Raw genomic sequence first — 23,025 nt, 5'->3', positions numbered from 1 at the left:
AGGTTTTACACACACACGTCTTTACATAATGACATATTTCAGTCAACAAAATGACACATCACATAAAACTGTGGTTCATAATATTATGTCACACTTGGCATCGTAGTTGATGTAGTTTGGATAAGTGCACTATGATATACATACAACAGCGAAATTGGCCACAATGAATTCTCAAAATGTATCTCTACTTTTATGAGTCATACAACTATATACAAAATATATATTTTAGTACATATGTGTGCATGTATGCACAAGAACTTATGTCTGTTTTTATGTATGTATATGTTTCAGAGCAATGTGTATATTTCAAGAAATTTACATGTTCTTGTCTTAACACAATCCTTTAAAGTGGACATTAATTTGTATTATTTATACATTTCAGGTGAACTAGGAAAAAAATCTCACAAAGTTTCTTATGACAGCACAGATTAAAGTCACAGACATACAGCTTACACCTCACATGTGCCAAGTCTGGAACCCAAACTATCTTTTTGTTCTTGGCAACAAAATGTTTCAGAACACTCATTGAATGAGAGTTTTCTTCCAGATAGATACAAAAGGAGAAAAGCACAGAATGAATTAAACATGATTGTCTTCAGTATTTACTTATTATTTAAAACAGGGTTTCACTAACAATCCTCTGACCTCAGCTTCTGGAATGCTGGAATTACAGAGAGCTTGTTGCTTTTCAGTTGTTCTGTCTTCTAATTCTGTCACAGAGCATTTAAGTGTGTCTGTGGCAAGAAAGAGCAAAGGGCTTCAGAACTGACTTCACACACATTTCTTCAGTTTGACACAAGAGAAAAGAAAAAGGCGAAATGAAATTTCCCAATAGGCCATAATTAGTCTAGAAGTCAACATCATGTGTGGTAGTTAACCTTGTAATCCCAGCCCTTGGGAGGCTTCAGCAGGAATCCTACCACATGCCACACATTCAAGCCTTGCTTGAGCTGCACAGTGAACTCCTGTCTCAAAACAAATTACAAAAATACATAATTTGATAATACTGAAATATATAATTACATAAACCATTGCATTTCATAAGTAATTACTGTAAATGTTCTACTGGTTGTATAGTTTCAAATTTTCCATTTATGTAGGACTCTGTAACTAAAACATTCTTTAATAAGTTATCAATAGCTATAGATGTTTCAAAATGCACATTTTGCAAACTTCACAGTCATTCTACTGTACAGAAATGTGGGTGGCCTTCTATTTTTGAATTTATACCTCTCAGAGCCTGCCAGATCTTCTTATTTTGGTTGAAAGTTAATATTACTCATCAACACTGGTAACAAATAGATGATGCTTTCCCTCCAGATATAAATGACAGGGGAACTACAAAAATGACTTTGGGGACCTTCCTGTGACTTAACTTATAAGGGTCATTGAATCTCTAAAGATGCCCACAAATATTTACAAATACAAATCATATTTCTCTTTTATTTGGTCATAGTGTAGTGTAGGTGGGAGAGTTACACCCCGAAACTTTATTAAGAGACCAATGTACTTTTGTGAAAGAAAAGCATCTTATCTTGGATTTTAGCCTCCCAGTTAGGTGTTCAGAATGCAATATCAAATTACTAAACACGATAAGACATTATGCAAGAATCATTTTAAAAATTAAGTTTGTTCTTTGATATTTTATATATATAAACAAGAAGTGTGATTTTTTCCTTGCCCTTCCATCCTTTACTGTCTCCTTTTCTCCCGTCAACATACCCTCTTTTCAAATCCTTTTTCGATATTCATGTTTTTGCTTTAAGATGCAATATGTATAATCGTAACTATCAGTGTGTGCTTGGAATTCTCCATTGGAACTTAGAGGGTTCACCAATGGTTGTTCGAATGATGGCATTGACTCCCCAATTTCCACAGTTCACCAATGGCCACTAGTGAAGGAGGAGGGCATGAAAGCCTCTTGGGCACCCCCAGCCATCCATGGTTGGCCATTAACAGGCTCGTTCTTGTGCAGGCTCAGTGGAAGAAAGTATAGTTGCACTGAGTTTACATATCTTTGAAAATCAATTACTTTCTGAAGCCAAAGTGTGAAGATGTTGAATGTGCTAGTTTATTTAGCAATTTGAATTTTCATCATTAATTTAAAATATGATTACTTAAAATATATTTAAATGAAATTGCGCAAAACATAATGTGACACATAGAAGTCATGGAAAAGAATCAACTGATTCATCCCTGAAACTAGAAAAGAGAAAAATAAATCTGGGTATGATCCTAATAGAACCAAACTGTTTAAGACAATATGTGACAATATGTCTCACTGTCTCCAGCCTTTAGATATGCCTTAATTTTGTTCTTAATTTATTCTTTATTTATCTCAAAATTGGGCTGACTGAGGCTCATTCCCCCCACAACAAAGACTTTCAGATGGCTTCTTCTGTCTTATTCATTAACTTCCTATCTTTTATAAAATACCAGGAAATAGAATCCTAAACCAAAAAATTAATGCATTTGTTTACTTTTGAAATCTGCAGTTATCTGTTATGTGGCTCCGGTAGAAAGTGTGTTGGTCTGTGCTTTGGAGAGCACTTACTGTATCATTTGATCTCAAGGATATCTGCTGTAAATTATGTCTTATCTGATGAATGTTCCTTACTTCGAGTTACCCATATGGGTGCTAGAATCTTGTCCCTTATTGTTAATAAGAATTTATTAACTAAATTCTTAATTTAGTTCTTCATGATGAGTACACTTTTTAACAATTAATATCTATTGATTTATTAAGAACACCTAGCTCTACTGGGCGGTGGTGGCGCAAGCCTTTAATCTAAGCACTCGGGAGGCAGAGGCAGGCTGATCTCTGCGAGATAGAAGCCAGCTTGGTCTACAGAGCAAGTTCCAGGACAGACTCTAAAGCTACACAGAGAAACCCTGCCTCAAAACAACAACAACAACAAAAACCACCTAGCTCACAGAGAGACTAATACTTATTTTTTCTATGTATTTGTATACCATCATCTCTCAGAGAACAGAGCATAACCATAACAGAACATTATTAACTCAGTCTTACTAAGACTTAGCTGAGTGGTTGACATTTAATGGGTGCTGACAACACACCATTGGGTGCTAACTATGATATGTTTATATGACATTTAAGCCTTATAAAAATCCCAAATGATGAAGAATGTGCTCTTTTTCTGGACAAAAAGATTGAGGAAATAGTTATGAGATTTAAGTCCAAGTCCATTGGGATTCACCACCCCCACATTGCCCTAAACCCACAGTGCAGACCACAGATCTCCTCCAAATCCTCTGCTCTAGTAAGAAAAGCAGACAGTGTGCTAGGTTTCCGCTGAGACCAGCTTCTGTTGTCCTTATCTTGTCTGTGTTAGGTTGCCTATGTCCCATAGAGTAGCTTTCCCCAAAGGCTGACATACAAAATGGGACAAGGTAGGGTCTTTAAGTGATGAAATAAGGGGATGCTTGCTCAACAAAGCATGTGTTTCTTCAACCTTTCCTGGGGGAACCAGCGTTTCTCATCTATGCTGCTGCATTCTCAGGCAAGCTATGCCAGAAAGAAAGGATGAGAGCTCTTGTCAGGAAGAGGGGAGCATACTGAACAAAGTCCTGCTTACAAACAAGGCTGTGAATATTCCTAAGAAATAAGCACTGAGCCGGGCAGTGGTGGCACACGCCTTTAATCCCAGCACTCGGGAGGCAGAGCCAGGCGGATCTCTGTGAGTTCGAGGCCAGCCTGGGCTACCAAGTGAGTTCCAGGAAAAGGCGCAAAGCTACACAGAGAAACCCTGTCTTGAAAAACCAAAAAAAAAAAAAAAAAAAAAGAAAGAAAAGAAAAGAAATAAGCACTGAACGCTAAAAGCAGTTTCTACTTTACATGGTGAGCACGGTGGGTTTAATCATTTTATAGGCCCTGGCATTTTGTTCATGAAAGTCTACTCAATTATGAAATCATTGCAGGTAGAAAGCATATAGCATGGAGAGGAAGATCTGGATAAATAGTCATGACTATGGAATTTGAGCCACATCTTGGAAGATGAGAGCTTATTTTGGTAGATCAGAGGACCTTACATTTTAGCCAGCAGGTTTATAGTTACCCATCAAGGTCTTCAAGCTTTTCTCATTTTATTCCCCTCAAACTCTATAGTCTGGGTGCGAGTATCATTTAGTGGATAAGGCAAGTTAGACCCAGAGTGATGTACTTTAGGTGGCGTTGTTGGTATGTTGAACGGCTGGATGTAAATCTAGGCCACAATCCTGCATCTTAGATGGTCTCTATTCAGAGAGTTAGGAAAGTGTGTGACTCAGAAAGACACAATAGCTCAGTGGGCATCACAGCAGGTCAGATGTACTGTTTCTTTCATGGAGTGGAGCGAAAGGCCGAGAAATGGGGTAGAACATATTTCTCATAGCTCTTGTTGGCTTTTTAATATTCATGAAAGAATCTAGCAACTCTTTAATGTTTCGGTGGATATTTTCTAATATCGTTCTTATTTTCAGGCACCTTTGCCTTGACTTCCTTGATATCAGCCAATGCTGTGGAAAGGCTAGTCCCTCAAAGCAGCAGGAACCTCAGCATGCAGAGCAACTCAAGTGTGCTGGGCTTATCCGACTTCGAGCTCCAGAGAATCGGGGTTGCCACGGCAGTTTCCTTCTTGGGAGGAGTGATTCAGGTAAGCAGCTCGGACCTGGAGAGGACAGAGGGGAACAGGAGCAAAGGGAACGCAAGCAGGGTTGTGTTTTTAACCAGGGGTTTCTCTCCAGATGGAAAAAGGGCGGATGTGTCTTATGATTACGGAAATACATAGTGGTTCTATAAATGCTGCTTAGATGAATGAAGTAGAATCAACAAATTGAACACACAGAGAAACATTTAACAAAATCAAATCTTTAAAAGGTTGTTTTTTTTTTTTTTTGAGTAGGGGGATGAACATGAAGTTGAGTGAGTAGGGAGATGTTAGGATCTAGGAGGAGTTGGAGAAGGGAAAAGAATATGATACAATATATTGTGTGAAAAGTTATAAAGACAAAAACATAAAGTAAAATTAAAGTAAAATTTTAATATTTTTAAAGAGTGTCTTATGGCCTGGAGAGATGGCTGAGTGAAAACACTTGCTTCTCTTGCCAGGGACATAGGTTCGCTTCTAAACACTCACATGGAGGCTGAAAACTGCCCGTCTAGTTTCAGGGGATCCAACATCCTCTTCTGGCCTCTAGGGAACCAGGCATACATATGATATGGTACACATATATCCATGTAGGTAAAATACTCATACACGTAAAGTCAAGAATAAATATTTTTAAAAAGGTTGAATGGGCTTCCTCATAATACAGTGAGTCCATGCTGTGCTCATACATGACCAGAGTATCATTGGAGGGAATGTCGTGGGTGAAATTTCTACAATAGGAAGATGCAGCTAGCTTTCTCAAATGCTTCTCTACTTAAGCACTTTATGATTTTGTTCTGTACTCGGGCAAGAAATGGCCCTTAGTCTGTATCCTGGGCTTGCTGCTATGAGGTCTCTGGACTCAGATTCTACCAGTCTTTGCCTTTTTTACAACTCGGAATGTCTAATGCTGCCACATGGGCTATTGTTAAATTCTCCTCAGAATATCAACATTTGGTATTTGCTGTTTTTAATAAAATGATCAGATCTGGATCCCTCAGAAGAGACTTTAAGATGGACATGACCTGTCAGTCACTTTTGGTAACTGATAATGTGCCTGATTAAAACAACTTACAGGAGAAAGGATTTAGTTGTGCCCACAGTTTCAGAACTATCAGTCCACCATCACTAAGCTTTATTTCAGGGCCAGTGATGACACAGAACATCACAGAAGAAAAAAGCTCATCATGGGGTAGCCAAAAAGCAGGGAGAAGGGGAGTGAATTGGACACTGGCAGTCTCTGAAGCACATGGTCTGTGATCCACTGCCTGCAACGTGGCTTCATCCTTAGTTTTCACCTCCCAGTAACACCACCAGACCATGACTCTGTCCATGGAGTGGGTCCCAGCCATAATGGTCTAATCTTCACTCTGAGCATTGCTTTGGGAAGCAAACCTTCAGCATCAGTTTTGAAGATACATTTCACACTCAAAACCGTAAACACACAGAAGACACTCAATACCAAGCACAAAATTCCCTGTATAGTGGTCATTTTTGCCTTCTCATTCTTGTAATCTAAATCATGTCTATATAACTTTTCTGAGGGTCTATGTTCTGGGCTGATAGTTCCTTTTGAAATATTGCCCCATGATTTACAAGATCATATATGAACAGCAGAAAAGGAGAATAGTTGATGATTGTGTGAATAAATGGGAAGGAACAAATGTGATCTAGAGAAAAAGAAACTCAAATCCTTAGAATATTGCCTTCTGATTGTATCAGAAGAACTGAAGAATCAAGGTATGAAATGCAGTAAGAACTGAAATTCTGCGTAGTTGCTGAGAAAAAATGAACTGTTTTACCTCAATGACCAAGTGGACTAGCTGGCCTGTCAGATTCAGTCTTTAGACAGAAGGAGGAAGCACAGCCCAGCTCTGTTACCCTGTGACCTTCACCAAGTGCTTTCAAACGTGGATGCGGCCAGCATACACTTGTGTGGGCAGGCTTGCTGACCTTTGCTCTCACGGTCCTTGGAAGGCTCTGGAAAACACCTGACCATGGCTCTGTCTCAGAATCAGCTGTGTGAACTGGTGATTGGGCCCAGATATGTTACACTGAATTTGATCAAGTTTTTCTTAATTCCTGCTCATTTAAAATGAAAATCTCTGTATTAAAATGGTAAAAAGATCACAATGCTTCCCCTTGCTCCATCATTTTACATTCCTGTTAACCAATGCAGCACGAAACAAGTAGTTATAGGTGGATATTAGTACTTTTCTATTATTGTTAATAGACTACTAACTGTCTTCTTACTCTCATTTTAACCATTTTCTATGAGTCTCAAATGATCACCTGGCATTTTATTATCATTCAGCATATTTGGATAAGAACTTACATAGTGAAATATAAAAAGAAGAGGCCAAGATCTGAGCAAGAAAACTAAATCTCACTGCTCTCACTGAAACTCCTGAGAAATTGAAGAGTAAAGCAGGATATTATTAAAGATAATAAAATGGTTTCATTTCACAGCCTTTTATTGCTTGTAAAATGGGATCCAGATAGTTATGTGTTTTCTCTTACAATCTCCTCAAACATCTGCTTTCCTTCCACTGTCCAGGCTCGGGTCCTGAATGTGGATCAGTGAGTTAGTCAACCTGTCAGCAGATGCCTGAACTTCATGTGACCCCACACTCATCTGTCCATTGTTGGGCTAGAACTGTAGAGTCGGGGAGATCTTTGGGATCCACCTCCTCCACCATGACTTTCCTTTATCTGTCCTAAGTCCATTGACAATGAGGAAAGTGTTCTGCAAGCACAGGATGCTTTTCAACCATTGTTGGATTGTTTTCCTTACTTTTATGTTGCCCTACTCCTGAAGGCCCAATACATACAATTATTAATGTTTTTTTAAGTTTTCTGAAGCACTCATGATTGACCTGATTCCCAGACTGTGTCAATTAGAAATGTTCTCAGCTGCAGGGGGCAGATGGGCCAGTCCTCAGAGGCAGACTGTAGACACGTCAGTTGCTTCGGTTGGCATATTGGTAGGTGGCCATGTCTGTCAGCACATTCAATTAACAAGTGGATCTGCTTTCTTTTATTACATAACAGTGCCCTGTGCCTTAGTATGCTTTTCAGTTTTCAATCTCTCTCCCTCCCTCCCTTTCTTCTCTCTTTTTCCTTTCTTGTCTGTCTGTCTGTCTGTCTGTCTATTTCTTACTGGCAACTGACCCCAGAATCCTGGGATCTTTTCTAACTTTTCCAGAAGTCTTTTCTTTCTGTCTCTTTCCCTTCAAATTCCAAGAGTTCTCTATGTTAGGGATTTTAGCCCTTAAGTATGCTTTGTGTTGCTAATTTTTTATTTTGACCATTATTTGATTATATTTTACCATGTACAATTGAAAAATATATTGTATCAAATTCATGTCATTTTTTATATTGTCAATGAATTTTAAGCAAGCATTGGAAAGCTTTCCTGTTACAATGAGTTGATAGAGGAATTCACATACTTCCTCCTCCTGGCACTACTAGGATTTGAATTTGTTTCCCTTTATATTTGCTTTTTTTGATGACTGAGGAAAAGTTTTTAATGTTCATAGAATTACATTGCCTTCTTGCTAAGTGCAAAGGCCTAAAGAACTAGGGATGTTAGCCAGGCAGTGGTGGCGCATGTCTTTAATACCAGCACTCGGGAGGCCGAGTCAGGTGGGTCTCTTGAGTTCAAGGTCAGCCTGGTAAACAGAGTGAGTTTCAGGACAGCCAGGAATATACACAGAGATACTGTGTCTTGAAAAACAAAAACAAAAGGAAGGAAGGGAGGGAGGAAGGAAGGAAGGAAGGAAAAAAAGAACCAGGGATATAAAACAAAAAAGTAAAGTTGTTTTTTTTTTTTTTAATATATGATGTGATGTATGAATCTGACTTCATTCTTGTTTTGTAAGTGGCTGTCTCATTGTGTCAGCAACATTTATTTAAGGGTTCCGGTTTGTATAGATGTAATGTGCCAACCTTATTTTTTCCATATGTATTTAGATAGAATTCAGAATCTATCCTATTCATTATGTATCTGTTCTCAGGACAGTAACACTTGCTTTCATAGAGACTTCATTTTATAATTTAGTGTCATATAGGACAGCTGACCTTTGTGAGTTTTTGTGCCTATTCATGATGGTTCCTAGCGTGGTTTTAGTATCCACGAAAGCAATTACATTGGAATTTGTATTGTTATGGTGTTAATGCTGTCTTTATAACACTGGTTCATCACACCCAAGAACACAGGATGCTTTAGTTTTGTTCAGGTCTAGTTCTGTGTGCGTCAGTGGTCTAGTAAAGTCTTCTTGTACAGATTTTACACATCTTTGTGACACTTATTCCTGAGTGACACTTATTCCTTATACTGCTTTGCTGCTGTTATAAATGGGATTTTCTTTAACATTATACCATGTGGCTACTTTTTGTGGCTCGGAAACCTAATTTTATGTGTTAATTTTATATTTTAATACTTTTTAATTTCTATATTTTCTTTAATTCACCACACAAAGTAATTGTTTTAATTTGGTGTTTTCATACACATACACACACACATAAACACACATACATACACACACACATAGCCACATATACCCACACACATACCCACACACACACATAAATACACATACATACACACACACATACCCATACATATATACACACATACCCACACACATACCCACCCACCCACATACATACATACACACATAAACACACATACATACACAAATACATACACTTACCCCCCCAAACACACACACTCACACACACACATACCCACACATACATACCCCCCCCACACACGTGTACACACACACACACACACACACACACACACACACACACACCCCGTTTTACTTTTTAATTCACTCTTCATCCCTACTGCTCCCTCCCATCTCCTTGTCTCCTTCCTTTTGCTCTGCTTCTTCCTTCTCAGTTGGCTCCTTCCGCTTTCTTGTCACAGGTATTCCTACAGTCTGTCTTCCAACTCTCGTAAGATCTCTTCCTCCCATTCACAGTACCTGCTTCATCAAGAGTCAATACATGAGAAAAAATGTGTCACATTTTTCTTTCTGGGTCTGGCTTACACCACTTCACATGCACAATTTACCCACTGACTTGAAAATGTCACAATTTCATTCCTCGTTATGGGTACATAAAAGTTTATTGTGTATATAGACCACATTTTGTCTGCTCAAATATTGATAGATATATAGGTTTGTTTCATATCCTGAAAACTGTCAATTGTGAATCAATAAAGATGAATGTGTAACCATCTCTGTAGTGTGTTGACTTAAAGCCCTTTTGATATATATATATAAATTTATATAAATTATAAAAATTATAAATAAATATATATATAAATTGAGCATGATATAGGTGGGTTGTATGGTAATCCTGTATGTTTTTAAGAACCTCAAACCTCCTCACTGACGCCCAAAGTGGCTTTCTTTACCTGTTTATCTTCCACTAACATGAATATGGACTCCTCTTTCCCAGTATCTTCACCAGCCTTTACAGCTATTTGTTTATGACAGTCAGTCATTCTGACTGTGAGGAGAAGCAATCCTAAAGCACTTCCTTTTCTTTTCGGCATTCTCAATATTTCTTAACCATTTGTATTTCTTCTTTTGAGAATGGTCTAGTCACTCCATTTTTCCATTGACTGGTTGGACAACTGGATTCATTTTGTGTTTAAGTTTCTCAGTTCTTTATGTATTATATGCATTACTCCCATATCTGACGTGTAGCTGGCAAGGATCTTCTCCCATTCCATAGGCTGTCTCTTCACTCTGGTGATCACTTTCTTTGCTCTGCACAAGCTTTTTAATTTTATGGAACTTTATCTATATATTTTGGGATTGTTTCCCATGCTGGAGTTCTGTTTGGAAAGTCCTTGCCTATGCCCATATCTTGAAGTATTTTACTTATTTTTTCCTCTAACATTTTAAAGATACAAATCTTATATCAAGGTCTTTGAATCATTTCTAATTGCTGTTTGTGTAGGGTGAGAAATAAGGATCTACAATAGTGATCTTTCTGTGTAGGCTTGCCTTGCTTATTAAGGCTCTTTCATGCTTCCATGTGGATTTCAGAATTGTTTTCTAGTTATGTGAAGAATGTCATTGGTATTTTTAAAATAGATTTCATTGAACCTGTAGATCCATTTCAATAATATAGACTTTTTACAATGCTGAGTCTGCCAATTTGTAAGCATGGGAGAGTTTTTCTATTGCTTGATGTCTTCTTTAATTTCTTTCATTAATATATTGAAGGTTTTGTTGTAGAGGTCTTTTACTCCTTAGTTAACTTCATTTATTCCTAGATATTTTATAATGTTTAATAGCTATTACAGATGGGAATTTCCCCTGATTTCTTTTTCAGTAAGCCTTTTTTTTTTTTTTTTTTTTTTTTTTTTTTTTTTTTTTTTTTTTTTTTTTTTTTTTTGGTCTTAGTTACTGTTCTATTGCTTTGAAGAGACATCATGACCAAGGCAACTTTTAACTGGGGACTTGTTTGTAGGCTCAGACTGTTAGTCCATTATCATCATGGCAGGAAGCAGATGAGTGAGGTTCTAGAGCAGTAGCTGAGAGCAGTACATCTTGATTGATAGACAGTAACAGAGAAAGAGGCTGATACTGGGCCTGGTGTGGGCTTTTGAAACCTTAAAACCAACCCCCAGTGACACATCTCTAACAAAGCCACACCCCCTAATCCTTCTCAACAGTTTATAGCAACTGGGTACCAATCATTCAAACATATGCACCTACTGGGGACATTCTCATTTAAACTACTACATTTCACCCCCTGACCCCCATAGGCTGGTAGCCCTATCATAATGCAAAATGTATTTAGTACAACTTCAGAAGTCCCATAGTCTTTCAATTTCAAAGTCTGAAGTTTCTTCTGAGACTCAAAGCAAGCTCTTAACCATAACCCCTTGTAAAATAAGAAATCAGATCACTTGATTCCAACATGAAATGGTGCTGGTTCCACACCCTGCACCTGGCAGCTCTTCTTGGCGATTCTAGTATCTCCAACATCTTGGCATCTCCAACTCAATCCAGGCTTCACCTTCACAGCTTCATGCAATGGCCTCTCTAATCCTCCATGCAGGGACTGCTCTGTAAGATGCCTGGACCCAGTCGCTTTCTTTAATCACAGAGGAAGGTTACATAACTCCTTGCCTATATCATTATTGACTTTAAATTCTGAACCATGTGGTCAAAGCTGCTAAATTCTGCTGCCTGCTTGGGCTGAAACCTGGCCACCTTCTGTCAGCTTTGACTTGATGGTTTCTAGACTGAGGAAATCCCCCAGGCTTGTTCCTTTCACAGGATACAGGATTAGCTGTGTTGGGTCTTGCCCTGAGGGTATGACGCTCTCATTTAGCATCAGGCCTTTCTTTAAGCCTTTTATCTCCTTGAGCACAGGACTTGGCTCCAACATTACATTTCCAGGTGCTCCTTTTCTCTTCAAACTGTACATTTTGTATTTCTCTTCATCCAGCTTGCACCTTTTCATTGTGGATCTGCATATGAGTAATTGCAAATAACCACAGGACACAGTCAATACTAGGCTGTCTTGCAATTTCTGCCAATGACATTAAACCAAAACTCTTCAATTTAACCTCAGGAAGCTCTTAGGACAAGGACAAAATATAGTCCCATTCTTTGCCAAAATCTCACAAGAATGGTCTGTAGCTCAGCTGCTAATATTAATATTGTTACCCTCTGAAACCTCTTGAGCCAGGACTCCGTAATTCAAATCACACCCCATCAGCACTACTTTCTTTCATGTTCCTACTAGGTTGGCCCTTTAAACCCCGCTCAAAGCATTCAACCTCTTCTCCAGTCCAAAGTCCTAAAGTCGTCCATATTCTTCCAAACAGCGTGTGCAGGCCCGTCTCTGGTACCAACTACTGTTTTAGTTACCATTTTGTTGCTCTGAAAAGACACAAGGCAACTCTTATGAAAGAAAGAATTTAATTGTGGGCTTGCCTGTAGTTTCAGCAGGTTACTTCACTATCATCATGGTGGGAGCAGACAGGCATGATGCTGAAGCAGGAGCTGAGAGCTTTACATCCTGCTTCACTGGCAGTAGATAGACAGAGGCAGATGCTGGGTCTGGTGTGGGCTTTTGAAACTTCAAAACCAACCCAAAGTGATGATACACCTCCTCTGACAAGACCACATCTCCTAATCCTTCCTAATCAGCAACCAGCTGGGAACCAAGCATTGTAAAGTTTGTGCCTATTGGGGCCACTCTTATTCAAACTCCCACAGTTTTGTATACTACTACTTTTTTTGAATCTTGAAGATCTTGCAGTATAGAATGACACTGTCTGCAAGTAAGAATACTTTAGCTTCTTGCTATTCTATATTGTACCTTTTTTATGACTTTCTCCTGTCTTACTACTCAAAGATTTTGAGAACTGTGTTGAATAAAAATGGAGTGGATCCTCTCGTCACACTTCTCTTAAAGGAAATATATTCAGCTTCTTTCCATTTGGTATAAGGTTAGTACCTAGTCTATTATATCTCTAGCCTTTGTGATGTTGAGATATAGTCTTTTAATTCTAAGTTTCCATCAGGGCTCTCTTATGAGGAAGGGATATTGGATTTCTGCATATATTGAGAAGATCTTTCATTACCATTCATAAGTCATAACATAAAACATTTATATGTTTTAGTATAGTTATTGATTTGTGTTGAACAAATCTTGTATCCCTTATATGAGATCAACTTGCTCTTGGGGTTTGATATTTTTAAATCTGATTTAAAATTTTTATTCCTTAACAGTTTCATACATGTATATACTGAAAGTTTGGTAATCCTCTCCCTTTTCACTACTCATCTCTTTTCTGCTGAAACTATTCGTCCAAACATGACCCCTTATACTTTGGTGTCTCTTTTCTTATTCGTTGTGCTTAATTATGGTTACTTTCATGAGCATGAATGAGGAATTATTTAGCACTAGTATGATGTTCTTATTTTGTTCTTGAACATATTTTCAAATATTTTATTGAGAACTTTTGTAATACGTTCATCAGAGAAATTGGTGTATCATTTCTTGGCATTGTTATGATCTTACCCAGAAGGCGTTTGGTAGTATTCCTTCTATTTCTGATTCTAGAATGATCTGAGGAGTATTAGTAGTGTTAACTTACCCTTAAGGGTTTATTAGTATTTTGCAATAAATCAGTCTGTCCCTGGGCTTTTCTTTGTTGAGAAACATTTTACTACTGCTTCATTCTTGTTAATTGTTATGGATCTGTCTAAGTTGTTTATATCATCTTAATTTATTTGGCTAAGTCATATGTTACTAATAATTTATCCATTTCATGTAGATACTCTAGTTTGTTGGAATATAAGTTTTCAAAATACTCCTTATTAATCATTTGCTTTCTACTGGAAATTTCTGTATCACCCCTTTTATTCAATCTCACATTTTTTTTTTGGGGTCTTCCCTCTATTTCTTTTGGTTAGTTTGGCTAGCAGTTTCTAAACTTTGCTTTTCAAAGAATGGAGTTTGTGTCTGATGGTCCTATGTGTTGTTCGTTTAGTCTCTATCTTATCAATTTATTTCCAGATCTTTAGTATTATTTCTTGTGGCCTACTGGTTTTGTTTTTGGCTTCTTGTTTTTAAGATCTGCTATCATATTGTATTATGTATTCATGGTCTTATTTTTTTACAGTTGGAACTCATAGCTGTAAAACTTTCTTGCGAGAACTGCCTTAGTTATATTCCAAAGTTCCTAGGAGGTTATACTTTCATAATGAATAGTGTATTATTGAAGAACATTGCTCAGTCTCTAGTATTTGTGTAGTTTCATCTGGTATCAATTTTTTGTTGTTGTTTTAGTAAACTGTGAGCTGAGAAGTTACAAGAAATTATTTAATTTCTTTTGTGTGTGCTAAGTCTTTCTATGTGACATAGAATGTGCTCTATTTACAGAGTGTCCTATTGGGCTTCAGAGAAAAATGTGTATTTCGTTTATGTTGGTGGCATATTCAGTTTGATTTGAGCTGTGGCATAGTTTAACTTTGAAGGCCCTTTATTGGTTTTCAGTTTAGATAATGTGAGTAAGGGTGAGTCTATTTTATTGGATATAATAGTGGTGCTGACTTATTTTTAGCTTTTATTTTTTTGTTGATTGACTTCAGTCCTTGGACTTTCATTCTGGGAGTGTCTTTCCTAGTGAGATGTGTATCCAACACATAGTTGGACCTGTTTTTTTTTTGTTGTTGTTGTTGTTGCTTGTTTGTTTTTAAAAACAAGGTTTTCCGATTTCCTGTGCTAGACAGTGTGGATTTCACCCGGCTCCCTGTTGTCCATCCACTCCTTTCATAAACTTTGTCTTCCCCAGGCTTTGTGAAGTTCTGCTTCGGACACCACCTCTAGTGTTGCCTTGTAGGTCCTGAACTGCCTTAGTTTATGTTTGTCTTGACATGTCTTTATTTTTCCATCAGCTTTTAAAAGTTAGCTTTGCTGGCCATAGCTGTGTGGTTGATAGCTGTTTCGTCTCTGAGACTGCAAATATAGCATTCCATTCTTTCTTGGATTTTGTTAATTTAAGAGCTAATGTATTTGTCTTTGAAGATGTGTTGGTGTTTTTCTCACAACTTTTAATATTATTTTTTTCTATTTTACATTTTTCTTTTTAGTTTTGGAGGATTTGTGTGTGTGTGTGTGTGTGTGTGTGTGTGTGTGTGTGTGTGTGTGTGCATGCTTTGATGCATGGACATGCAGAGGCAGCAGAAGACCAGATGTTTTCCTCCTGTTCACCTTTTTGCTGAGACAGGGTCTCTTACTGCAAGAGAAGCCCACCGTTTCATCTGGGCTGACTGCTCAGCAAGTTCTCAGGGCCTAGCTGCCTCTACCCTCAATCCTGGGCTTATACGTACATGTTTGTAATGGCTCCTCTTCTTTTTTAAAACATAGGTTCTGGGATTTGAATTCAGTTCTTCTTGTTTGTAGAGCAAGAATTTATACCCACGGAACCATCTTTCCAGCCTCTCTACTTTGTGGTTTTGATACTTTGACAGTAAGGTTTTTTTGTGGTTATGTCTTTTGGGGGTTCTAGATGTCTCTTGTGTTTGGACATCCACTTGTTTCTCTAGAATACATGTTCACGTATCTTTTCTTTCCATGTTGATATTTGAAGTTAGTACTTCCTTGACCTTGTCCTCCATCCCTAATATTATTTGTATGCTTGGTTGAGTTTACTGTTGATGGGTTTACCTGTGCTTTTTATTTGGGCCATTGAAATTTTCATTTTTACATTTCTATTTGTTTTTTTAAGTCTTAAATTCCTCTCATTACTTTTCTTTTTATTTTTTTTCTTTTCTTTTTAAGCTATACTTCAGATTTTTCTCGTCAATTTTACTGGTATTTTTCTTGACTTGCCTCTCTAGGCCCTGGATTGTTCTTTGCATCTTTTTTAAGGCAAACATTGTTTTTACTATCTAACTTTTCAACTCTTCAGATGGCATTTTTCCCACTTGATGTTTTATTTAACTCAGTAGTTGAAAAGAGGTGAGTGATCTTGAGAGAGTCATGTTTCTAAGCCTATTTTCATTTTATTTTTTACTAGGATTTTGGAATAGTAGGTTGACTTTTTTCCCTGTTCCTCTTTTTGCTTTATTTTTAGTATTTATTATTTCCTTCCTTGACTATCAGGGGAGTATTTGTTTTTCATTTTCTATTTTCAGCTTGTAAATCAATTATTTATTATATTGCAATTATCTAACAATTATTTAAGATATTTTCTTTCTTTCTTTCTTTCTTTTTTTTTTTTTTTTACAAGAATGGGCCTTTTGTGCTTTTCAGTTTTGAGAATTTGTAGTGTAACTGCATTGTGTCCAGGGAGTGCTGATGGTAATATTTCTGCATTGCCTTATTTATCTATTTCTTTTAATAATGAACTGTAACAATGAATGTTTTATGAGCCCATGAGAAAAAAAGGGCTGATAGTTTCGGAGGCTAAAGATCTGTGTGCAGTGATGAATTCTATTCTCTTATTGCTGTTAATCTCTTCGGTCTTTTCTACTTGATCAATCCCACTCTAAGAATGACACATTCATACTGTAGACCACCTTTGCCTGAATCATGTTTTTGTAGCTCCTTGGCTTTCCCTTTCTCTCTCTTTCCCTCTCCTTGTCTCTGTCTCTGTGTGTGTGCCTCTCACTCATAGTCATTCAAGCAATGTCAAACCTCTCCTCCCCCTTACCACTTTATTTATATTGTGTAAAAATATAATTGTGCAGTCACACCAATATAATGCAACATGCATTTGTGCTGTAAATTAGATTATGGGCCTTTAAAAAACTGTTCTAGTGAGGTGAAATTGTCATACATTAAATTCTACATATGTAGAAAGTACAGTTTGATAAAATTTGATATCTCTACATATCCATGAAATCATAATCCATATAATCATAACATCTGTCACACATATCTATTACACACAACCATTTTTTTTCTGGACAACTTGTAAACACTTCCTCTCACTGTTTACATGCATCTCCATTCCCACTCCATAGCAACCGTTGACCCGTTTCTGTCCAGGCATCACTTACTGCTGTTAATTGGCTAGGATCATTGCAGTTGTTTCTTAGCGTTGGAAGGAATTACTGACAGAGCTCATTTACTGGCTTACTATGCACAACACAGTAGCTAAATTGACAGCAATGTTAATGCTTATTTTCTCATTTCTTTTTTTTCTTTTTGCAACATGTGTGTTGTATTAAAGTGTGTTTCCGTGTTTGTGATACTCACATGTATGTGTTTGTGTGCATGTGGAGGTTGGAGGTTGACATTGGGTGTCTTTCTCATTTTTTCTCCACTCTTTGAGTCAGGGTCTCTCACTTAACAGCAGAGCTTGCTACCGTGGCTGTCTAGATAGCCATTTTGCTCCAGGCATCCCCTTTCTCCATCTCCCATGTGTTGTAACTACAGGTGGGCCATCTTGTCCAGTGGACACATGTGCTGGGGATCTGAAGTTTGCTCCTCATGTTTGTGTGCACACATTTTATTCAGTGAACCATTTTCTCATTGTATGTGAATGTGTATGCATGTGTGTGTAGCCAGGTGCAAATGCCTGTGCATACATGTAAGCCAGAGGAGCATGTCAAGGGTCCTAGTCTGTTACTTTCTGATTTACTTCCCAGTGAGCCTCTTGACTCTGTTTTCCACAGCACTGGAGTGGCAGATGTGCATAGCCAAGCCTGGCTTTTTAATGTGAGTAATGTATTTGAACCCAGGTCCTCAGGCTTGCTCAGCAAGCACTTTTAGCCACTGACTCATCTCCCCATCCTCTCTATCATCTCGCTCTAAGGTGCATTGCCATTTGTAAAGAGCCATCTTTAGTGTAACCGATACAATTATGCATTATTAATATTACTTTAGAGGAAACACAGAAAAGAAAAAGAAAAACAAGTTTTCTAGTCCAAAGCCAGTAGCAGTAAAAAGTCTTTTCTTGACTTGCTTACACACTCAAGCAACGAGCTGTTGACTTCAGAACTGAGCTTTTGAGATGCAGGACCAACACATTTCTGTAGAGAAACGAGCACTCAATAAAAGGCATCGTACATTCAGAGCCGCCGATGTCCCTGAAGCTTTTCTTAGTCTCCAGAATGGGCATTTTACCTGTTTCTTTTTTCCAAGAACTTAGAGGCCTGGGACTGTCCTTTGCCCATTTAATTCTGGAAATTTTCCCAAGCTCTACTTTCCTGAAGCAACCACAGGACAAGATTTCTGTCCTGGAGACAAGGCACATACAGCTCCTTTGTTCAACAGTTGCGTAAGCACTGGTGACATGAGGGGGTGGTAGTGTTCAGTGACAAAGTCCAGTGTTATTGCACCAGTGGCTTCTGGAAACATATGGTCTGCAGTCTTCAGGGATGACAAACTACAGGCCTGAACGGAAGATCTCCCACCTCCTTGTGGGTGTGCACTAAACATACGTAGGTAGTAACTAAGATGCTCATGAGGATAGAAGGACCTAAGATAAAAGCGATTTACCCTCTTTTCCATGTGTCGTACCTATTCTTTTCTGAAAATCGTCTAGTCTCTTATGATAGTGTTGCATTGTTTACAACCATTTGAGTCAGGAAATCATCATTCTGTTTGGTTGAAATTTATCCAGATATATTTGTACCTGAAAGACCTAAGTCATAAACTATTTAAATAAAGTTAGAATTACAACATTCTTAAAGTTATAAAAGGGAATTTTTTTCATATTAAAAACCACCTTTGCTGTCTACCATACTCTAGGATTACTACATAAGCTCTTGAAGTCAGGCCTCACTGACATCTGAAAATGAGTAATGTACCATATTAGGCACATAGAGAAACTGATCGGTAGAGTGGCTCATATAATCTTTGTGGTTTTGTACATGTGGGTCTTTGTGTGTATTGTTCACATGTGTACACATGCATGTGTGTGCTCAGGCAACAGGACAGCATCAGTGTCATTTCTCTGTCAGCATCCACCAGGAATTTTGCAGCAGTCTCTTGCTGAGCTAGAACTTTCCAGGTAGGCTATGCTGGCCGGTCAGTAAGCCCCAGGGATCCATCTGTCTCTGCTTCCTCATGACTGGATTGCAAAAGTGTGCCACAGTACCCAACTATTGTTAAATGAGTAGAGTCTGGTGATCAAACTCAGGCAAGTATTTACTGAGTCACAACCACCTTTAAGCTTTTATTTAGAATATTATAATTAGAAGATGGCACAGTAGAATTTGTACTCCAGTCTGCACTATTATAACTGCTCTCCTGAACAGTTTATAGTCTTATTTATTTTTTGGGACAAGGTCTCCCTATGTAGCTCAGGCTGTCTTTGAACTCACTGTGTTGCCTTGGTCTGCCCAATGCTGGAACTGAAGGCATGCGATGCCAGGCCCCGCTTTCTAAGCTGGTATGGAGAAAGGAAAGAAGGAAAACAAAGCCACCATGTCCTGGTCCAGCCCTGCTCTTGTCTTTCCAATATGTCACTTCCTGTACAGTCCTTGCAGCCTGTGCTCCAGGCTCACACTACGAGGTGGGTGGAAATCTGGGTTCCAGGCTTGCTCAGTGGTTGGAAAATGTCTCTGTCCACCTGTAGGCTCTTCTCTCTGTCATCAGATGTGGATGTGTAACTCTGTGCTCCCACAAGGCACTGCTCATTCCTTTCCTTCTAAGGCTTCTCAATACAGAAAACAGTGTTTGCCTTCCTTCATGCACTGCGGGCCTCTGTGGAACATACACTGTTTACTTCCCTAATTCTAGCAGCTGGTGCTTTATAACCATGAGTTAAAGAAATTAAAGAGGGAAAGGTCAATTAAATGTTAGTGGCTTCACTATGTTAAATAACCAAAATTAAATGAAGATTTTTTTTTTTTACATTTTCAGATTTGCCTTTGGTTTGTTTTTTTTTTTGCCTCTTTTTTTTTTTTTAATAAAGGACAGGAAATCATTCTTTATCTTTTAAACTGTAGTGCAGTTTTTTAATGAAGGAGGTTAACAAAGCTTAGAATTTTCTAAGTTGGTCATATATTCTATTAGATCCCTTCTGATCATATATGCCGGTCCAGTCAGCAGAATCTCCTGCTTCTTTTCACAATTATTCCCATACATGACAGAGATTCAAATTCAACTACACTGCCTTTCAACTCCTGCATTCCCCGGTCCCTCAATACCACGATGCCCCCATCATTTCTGCTGACTTCTGGGTTGTCCTTTGGCTGGAGTAGAAAGGAAGGCAGAGGAGTCAGCCAGCGCATCCCTGGCAGTTCTGACCCTCATGCTCTCTTGTTTCACTTAGTTTTGGCATGAAGGTTTTGGCAACCAAATATATTATGGCATACTCTTCAACCATGTAATTGTAATAGAAACATTCTCAAGGGAAGTGAATTTCTGATATATTCTGTGGTGCAGCAAAGTCAAATCATGTTTGCCAGACATATGCTGAGCTTGCCTGTGGGGTAATCAAGACCATCTTTCTGTTATCCTCTCTTTCTGTTTGGTTAGGGGGGCTGTGTCTTTCTTTCTCACACTGACCACCCTTCTCATGCTCACCTTGTAAATGACTTCGCTTCACCACATCCTAACATTAGATCAAGCCTACCAAAGCACGGCTCTGATGTAGGAGCCAGACCTGCACAAATCTTGGCAAAATTAGGTGTTTAATAAATGTATGGAAGAGTGATGTCACTTGTTCCTTCGAAACTCTCCTTTAACTGCATTTAGAGTACGGCATGTTCTGACTTCAACATTTCCTGCTCTATTTGCTGCTCTTCCCTCTTGGTTGGCTTTGTTCCTTTTAAGCAAGCAGAACTGTCCTCTCCACTTGACCCCACTGAACTGTTTTACATCTATGCTTTCCCTTCTGGAATGATTTCTAATTATGTGCTGTCTGGAATGCCTCAAGTGTAACGGACAGTACAAAACCACTCCTATAGTATTCCTATCTTCCTCTAGAACCCAGTGACACATTTTCTTTCTTTTTACTTTAAACAAAGCTTTTATTAGTATATATTCATTATACATAATAATGGGTTTCATTATGGCATTTTCTTTTTGGCATTTTCATACATATCTGTAATGTACGTGGATTGCATTCACTGTCACATAGCCTACTTCTGAGTGGATGTTATAGGAAATGGGGAATTAAGGCATGGGGACAACATGCACAAATGTCTGGAATTATGCAGAGGACATGTGCCTATTCTTTCCCATGTATTTAGTAAGTCATTTATATCAATATGGACTCAAGGATATTTATTTTAAAATCTAATACTATGCTTATTTTGTTCTAGTCTTGGACATTGGAAGCTTTGTTGGTTCCTAGGTCTTAGACCCTGACACATTTATTTATCTAACACCCTCTTGTTCCTCTCCTATTCCTGCAAATCCTCTTGCTCTTTTCAACTACTGGCTTACTTTTGACTTTCAAGTTTGCTTTTGGTGACCTAGGGAGTTTAGCTATGGGGGCTTATAGTCATGGGCGGCAGCAGATTTTTGTTTTGTGGTCATTTGCATATGTATACTTAATATCTTTCTCTTGATGTGATTATCTGTGTACATGTTAAACCTTGGACCTCCAGATATTTGGTGCCCTTCTTTCCCCTAGCTTCGTGTACCAGGACTCAGGACATCCTCAAGCCCCATTGTACACAGGCAAGGAAGACATGGAGATTTGTCAGTAAATTCTGTGGGAATGATGGAGAAGGTTTTCTTCTTTTTTTTTTTTTTTTTTTTTTAATTTTTATTTTGCAATACAATTCAGTTCTACATATCAGCCACAGATTCCCTTGTTCTCCCCCCTCCCGCCCCCCTCACCTTCCCCCCAGCCCGCCCCCCATTCCAATCTCCTCCAGGGCAAAGCCTTCCCCACAGACTGAGATCAACCTGGTGGACTCAGTCCAGGTAGGTCCAGTCCCCTCCTCCCATGCTGAGCCAAGGGACCCTGCATAGGCCCCAGGTTTCAAACAGCCAACTCATGCAATGAGCACAGGACCCGGTCCCACTGCCTGGATGCCTCCCAAACAGATCAGGCCAATCAACTGTCTCACCCACTCAGAGGGCCTGATCCAGTTGGTGACCCCTCAGCCATTGGTTCATATTTCATGTGTTTCCGTTTGTTTGGCTATTTGTCTCTGTGCTTTATCCGACCTTGGTCTCAACAATTCTCTCTCATATAAACCCTCCTCATTCTCGCTAATTGGACTCCCAGAGATCCACCTGGGGCCTAGTCATGGATCTCTGCCTCCAGATCCATCAGTAGTTGGATGAGGTTTCTAGCACGACAATTAGGGTGTTTGGCCATCCCATCACCAGAGTAGGTCAGTTCGGATTGTCTCTCGACCATTGCCAGCAGTCTGTTGTGGGGGTATCTTTGTGGATTTCTGTGGGCCTCTCTAGCACTTTGTTTCTTCCTATTCTCATGTGGTCTTCATTTACCATGGTCTCCTATTCCTTGTTCTCCCTCTCTGTTTTTGATCCAGCTGGGATCTCCCACTCACCCAAGCTCTCTTTCCCTCGACCCTCGCCCTTCACTACCCCCACTCCTGTCCAGGCTGTTCATGTAGATCTCATTCCATTTCTCTGTCATTGGGCGATCACTGTGTCTTTCTTGGGGTCCTGTTTTCCAGGTAGCCTGCCTGGTGATGTGAGTAGCAGTCCAGTCATCCTTGTTCCACATCTAGTATCCTGTTATGAGTGAGTACATACCATGTTTGTCTTTCTGAGTCTGGGATACCTCACTCAGGATGATTTTTTCTAGATCCATCCATTTGTCTGCAAACCTCATGATGTCATTGTTTTTCTCTGCTGAGTAGTATTCCATTGTGTATATGTACCACATTTTGTTTATCCATTCTTCAGTTGAAGGGCATCTAGGTTGTTTCCATGTTCTGGCTATTAC

The 23,025-nt window shown here is 38.7% G+C and overlaps 1 protein-coding gene across 1 annotated transcript in view; it reads left to right on the top strand.

Annotated features, from left to right (window-relative positions):
• The window catches only part of Slc26a7 (solute carrier family 26 member 7), a 125,437-nt gene that overhangs the window by 22,816 nt on the left and 79,596 nt on the right, over window positions 1-23,025 (top strand). The window contains exon 4 of the mRNA XM_059253885.1: window positions 4,480-4,652. Coding sequence (XP_059109868.1) covers window positions 4,480-4,652 — 173 coding nt within the window. The remainder of the gene's footprint in view (window positions 1-4,479; window positions 4,653-23,025) is intronic.

This window comes from Peromyscus eremicus, chromosome 2 (assembly GCF_949786415.1).
Source record: "Peromyscus eremicus chromosome 2, PerEre_H2_v1, whole genome shotgun sequence".
NCBI lineage: Eukaryota > Metazoa > Chordata > Mammalia > Rodentia > Cricetidae > Peromyscus > Peromyscus eremicus.
This window is presented reverse-complemented; position numbering and strand designations above follow the sequence as displayed.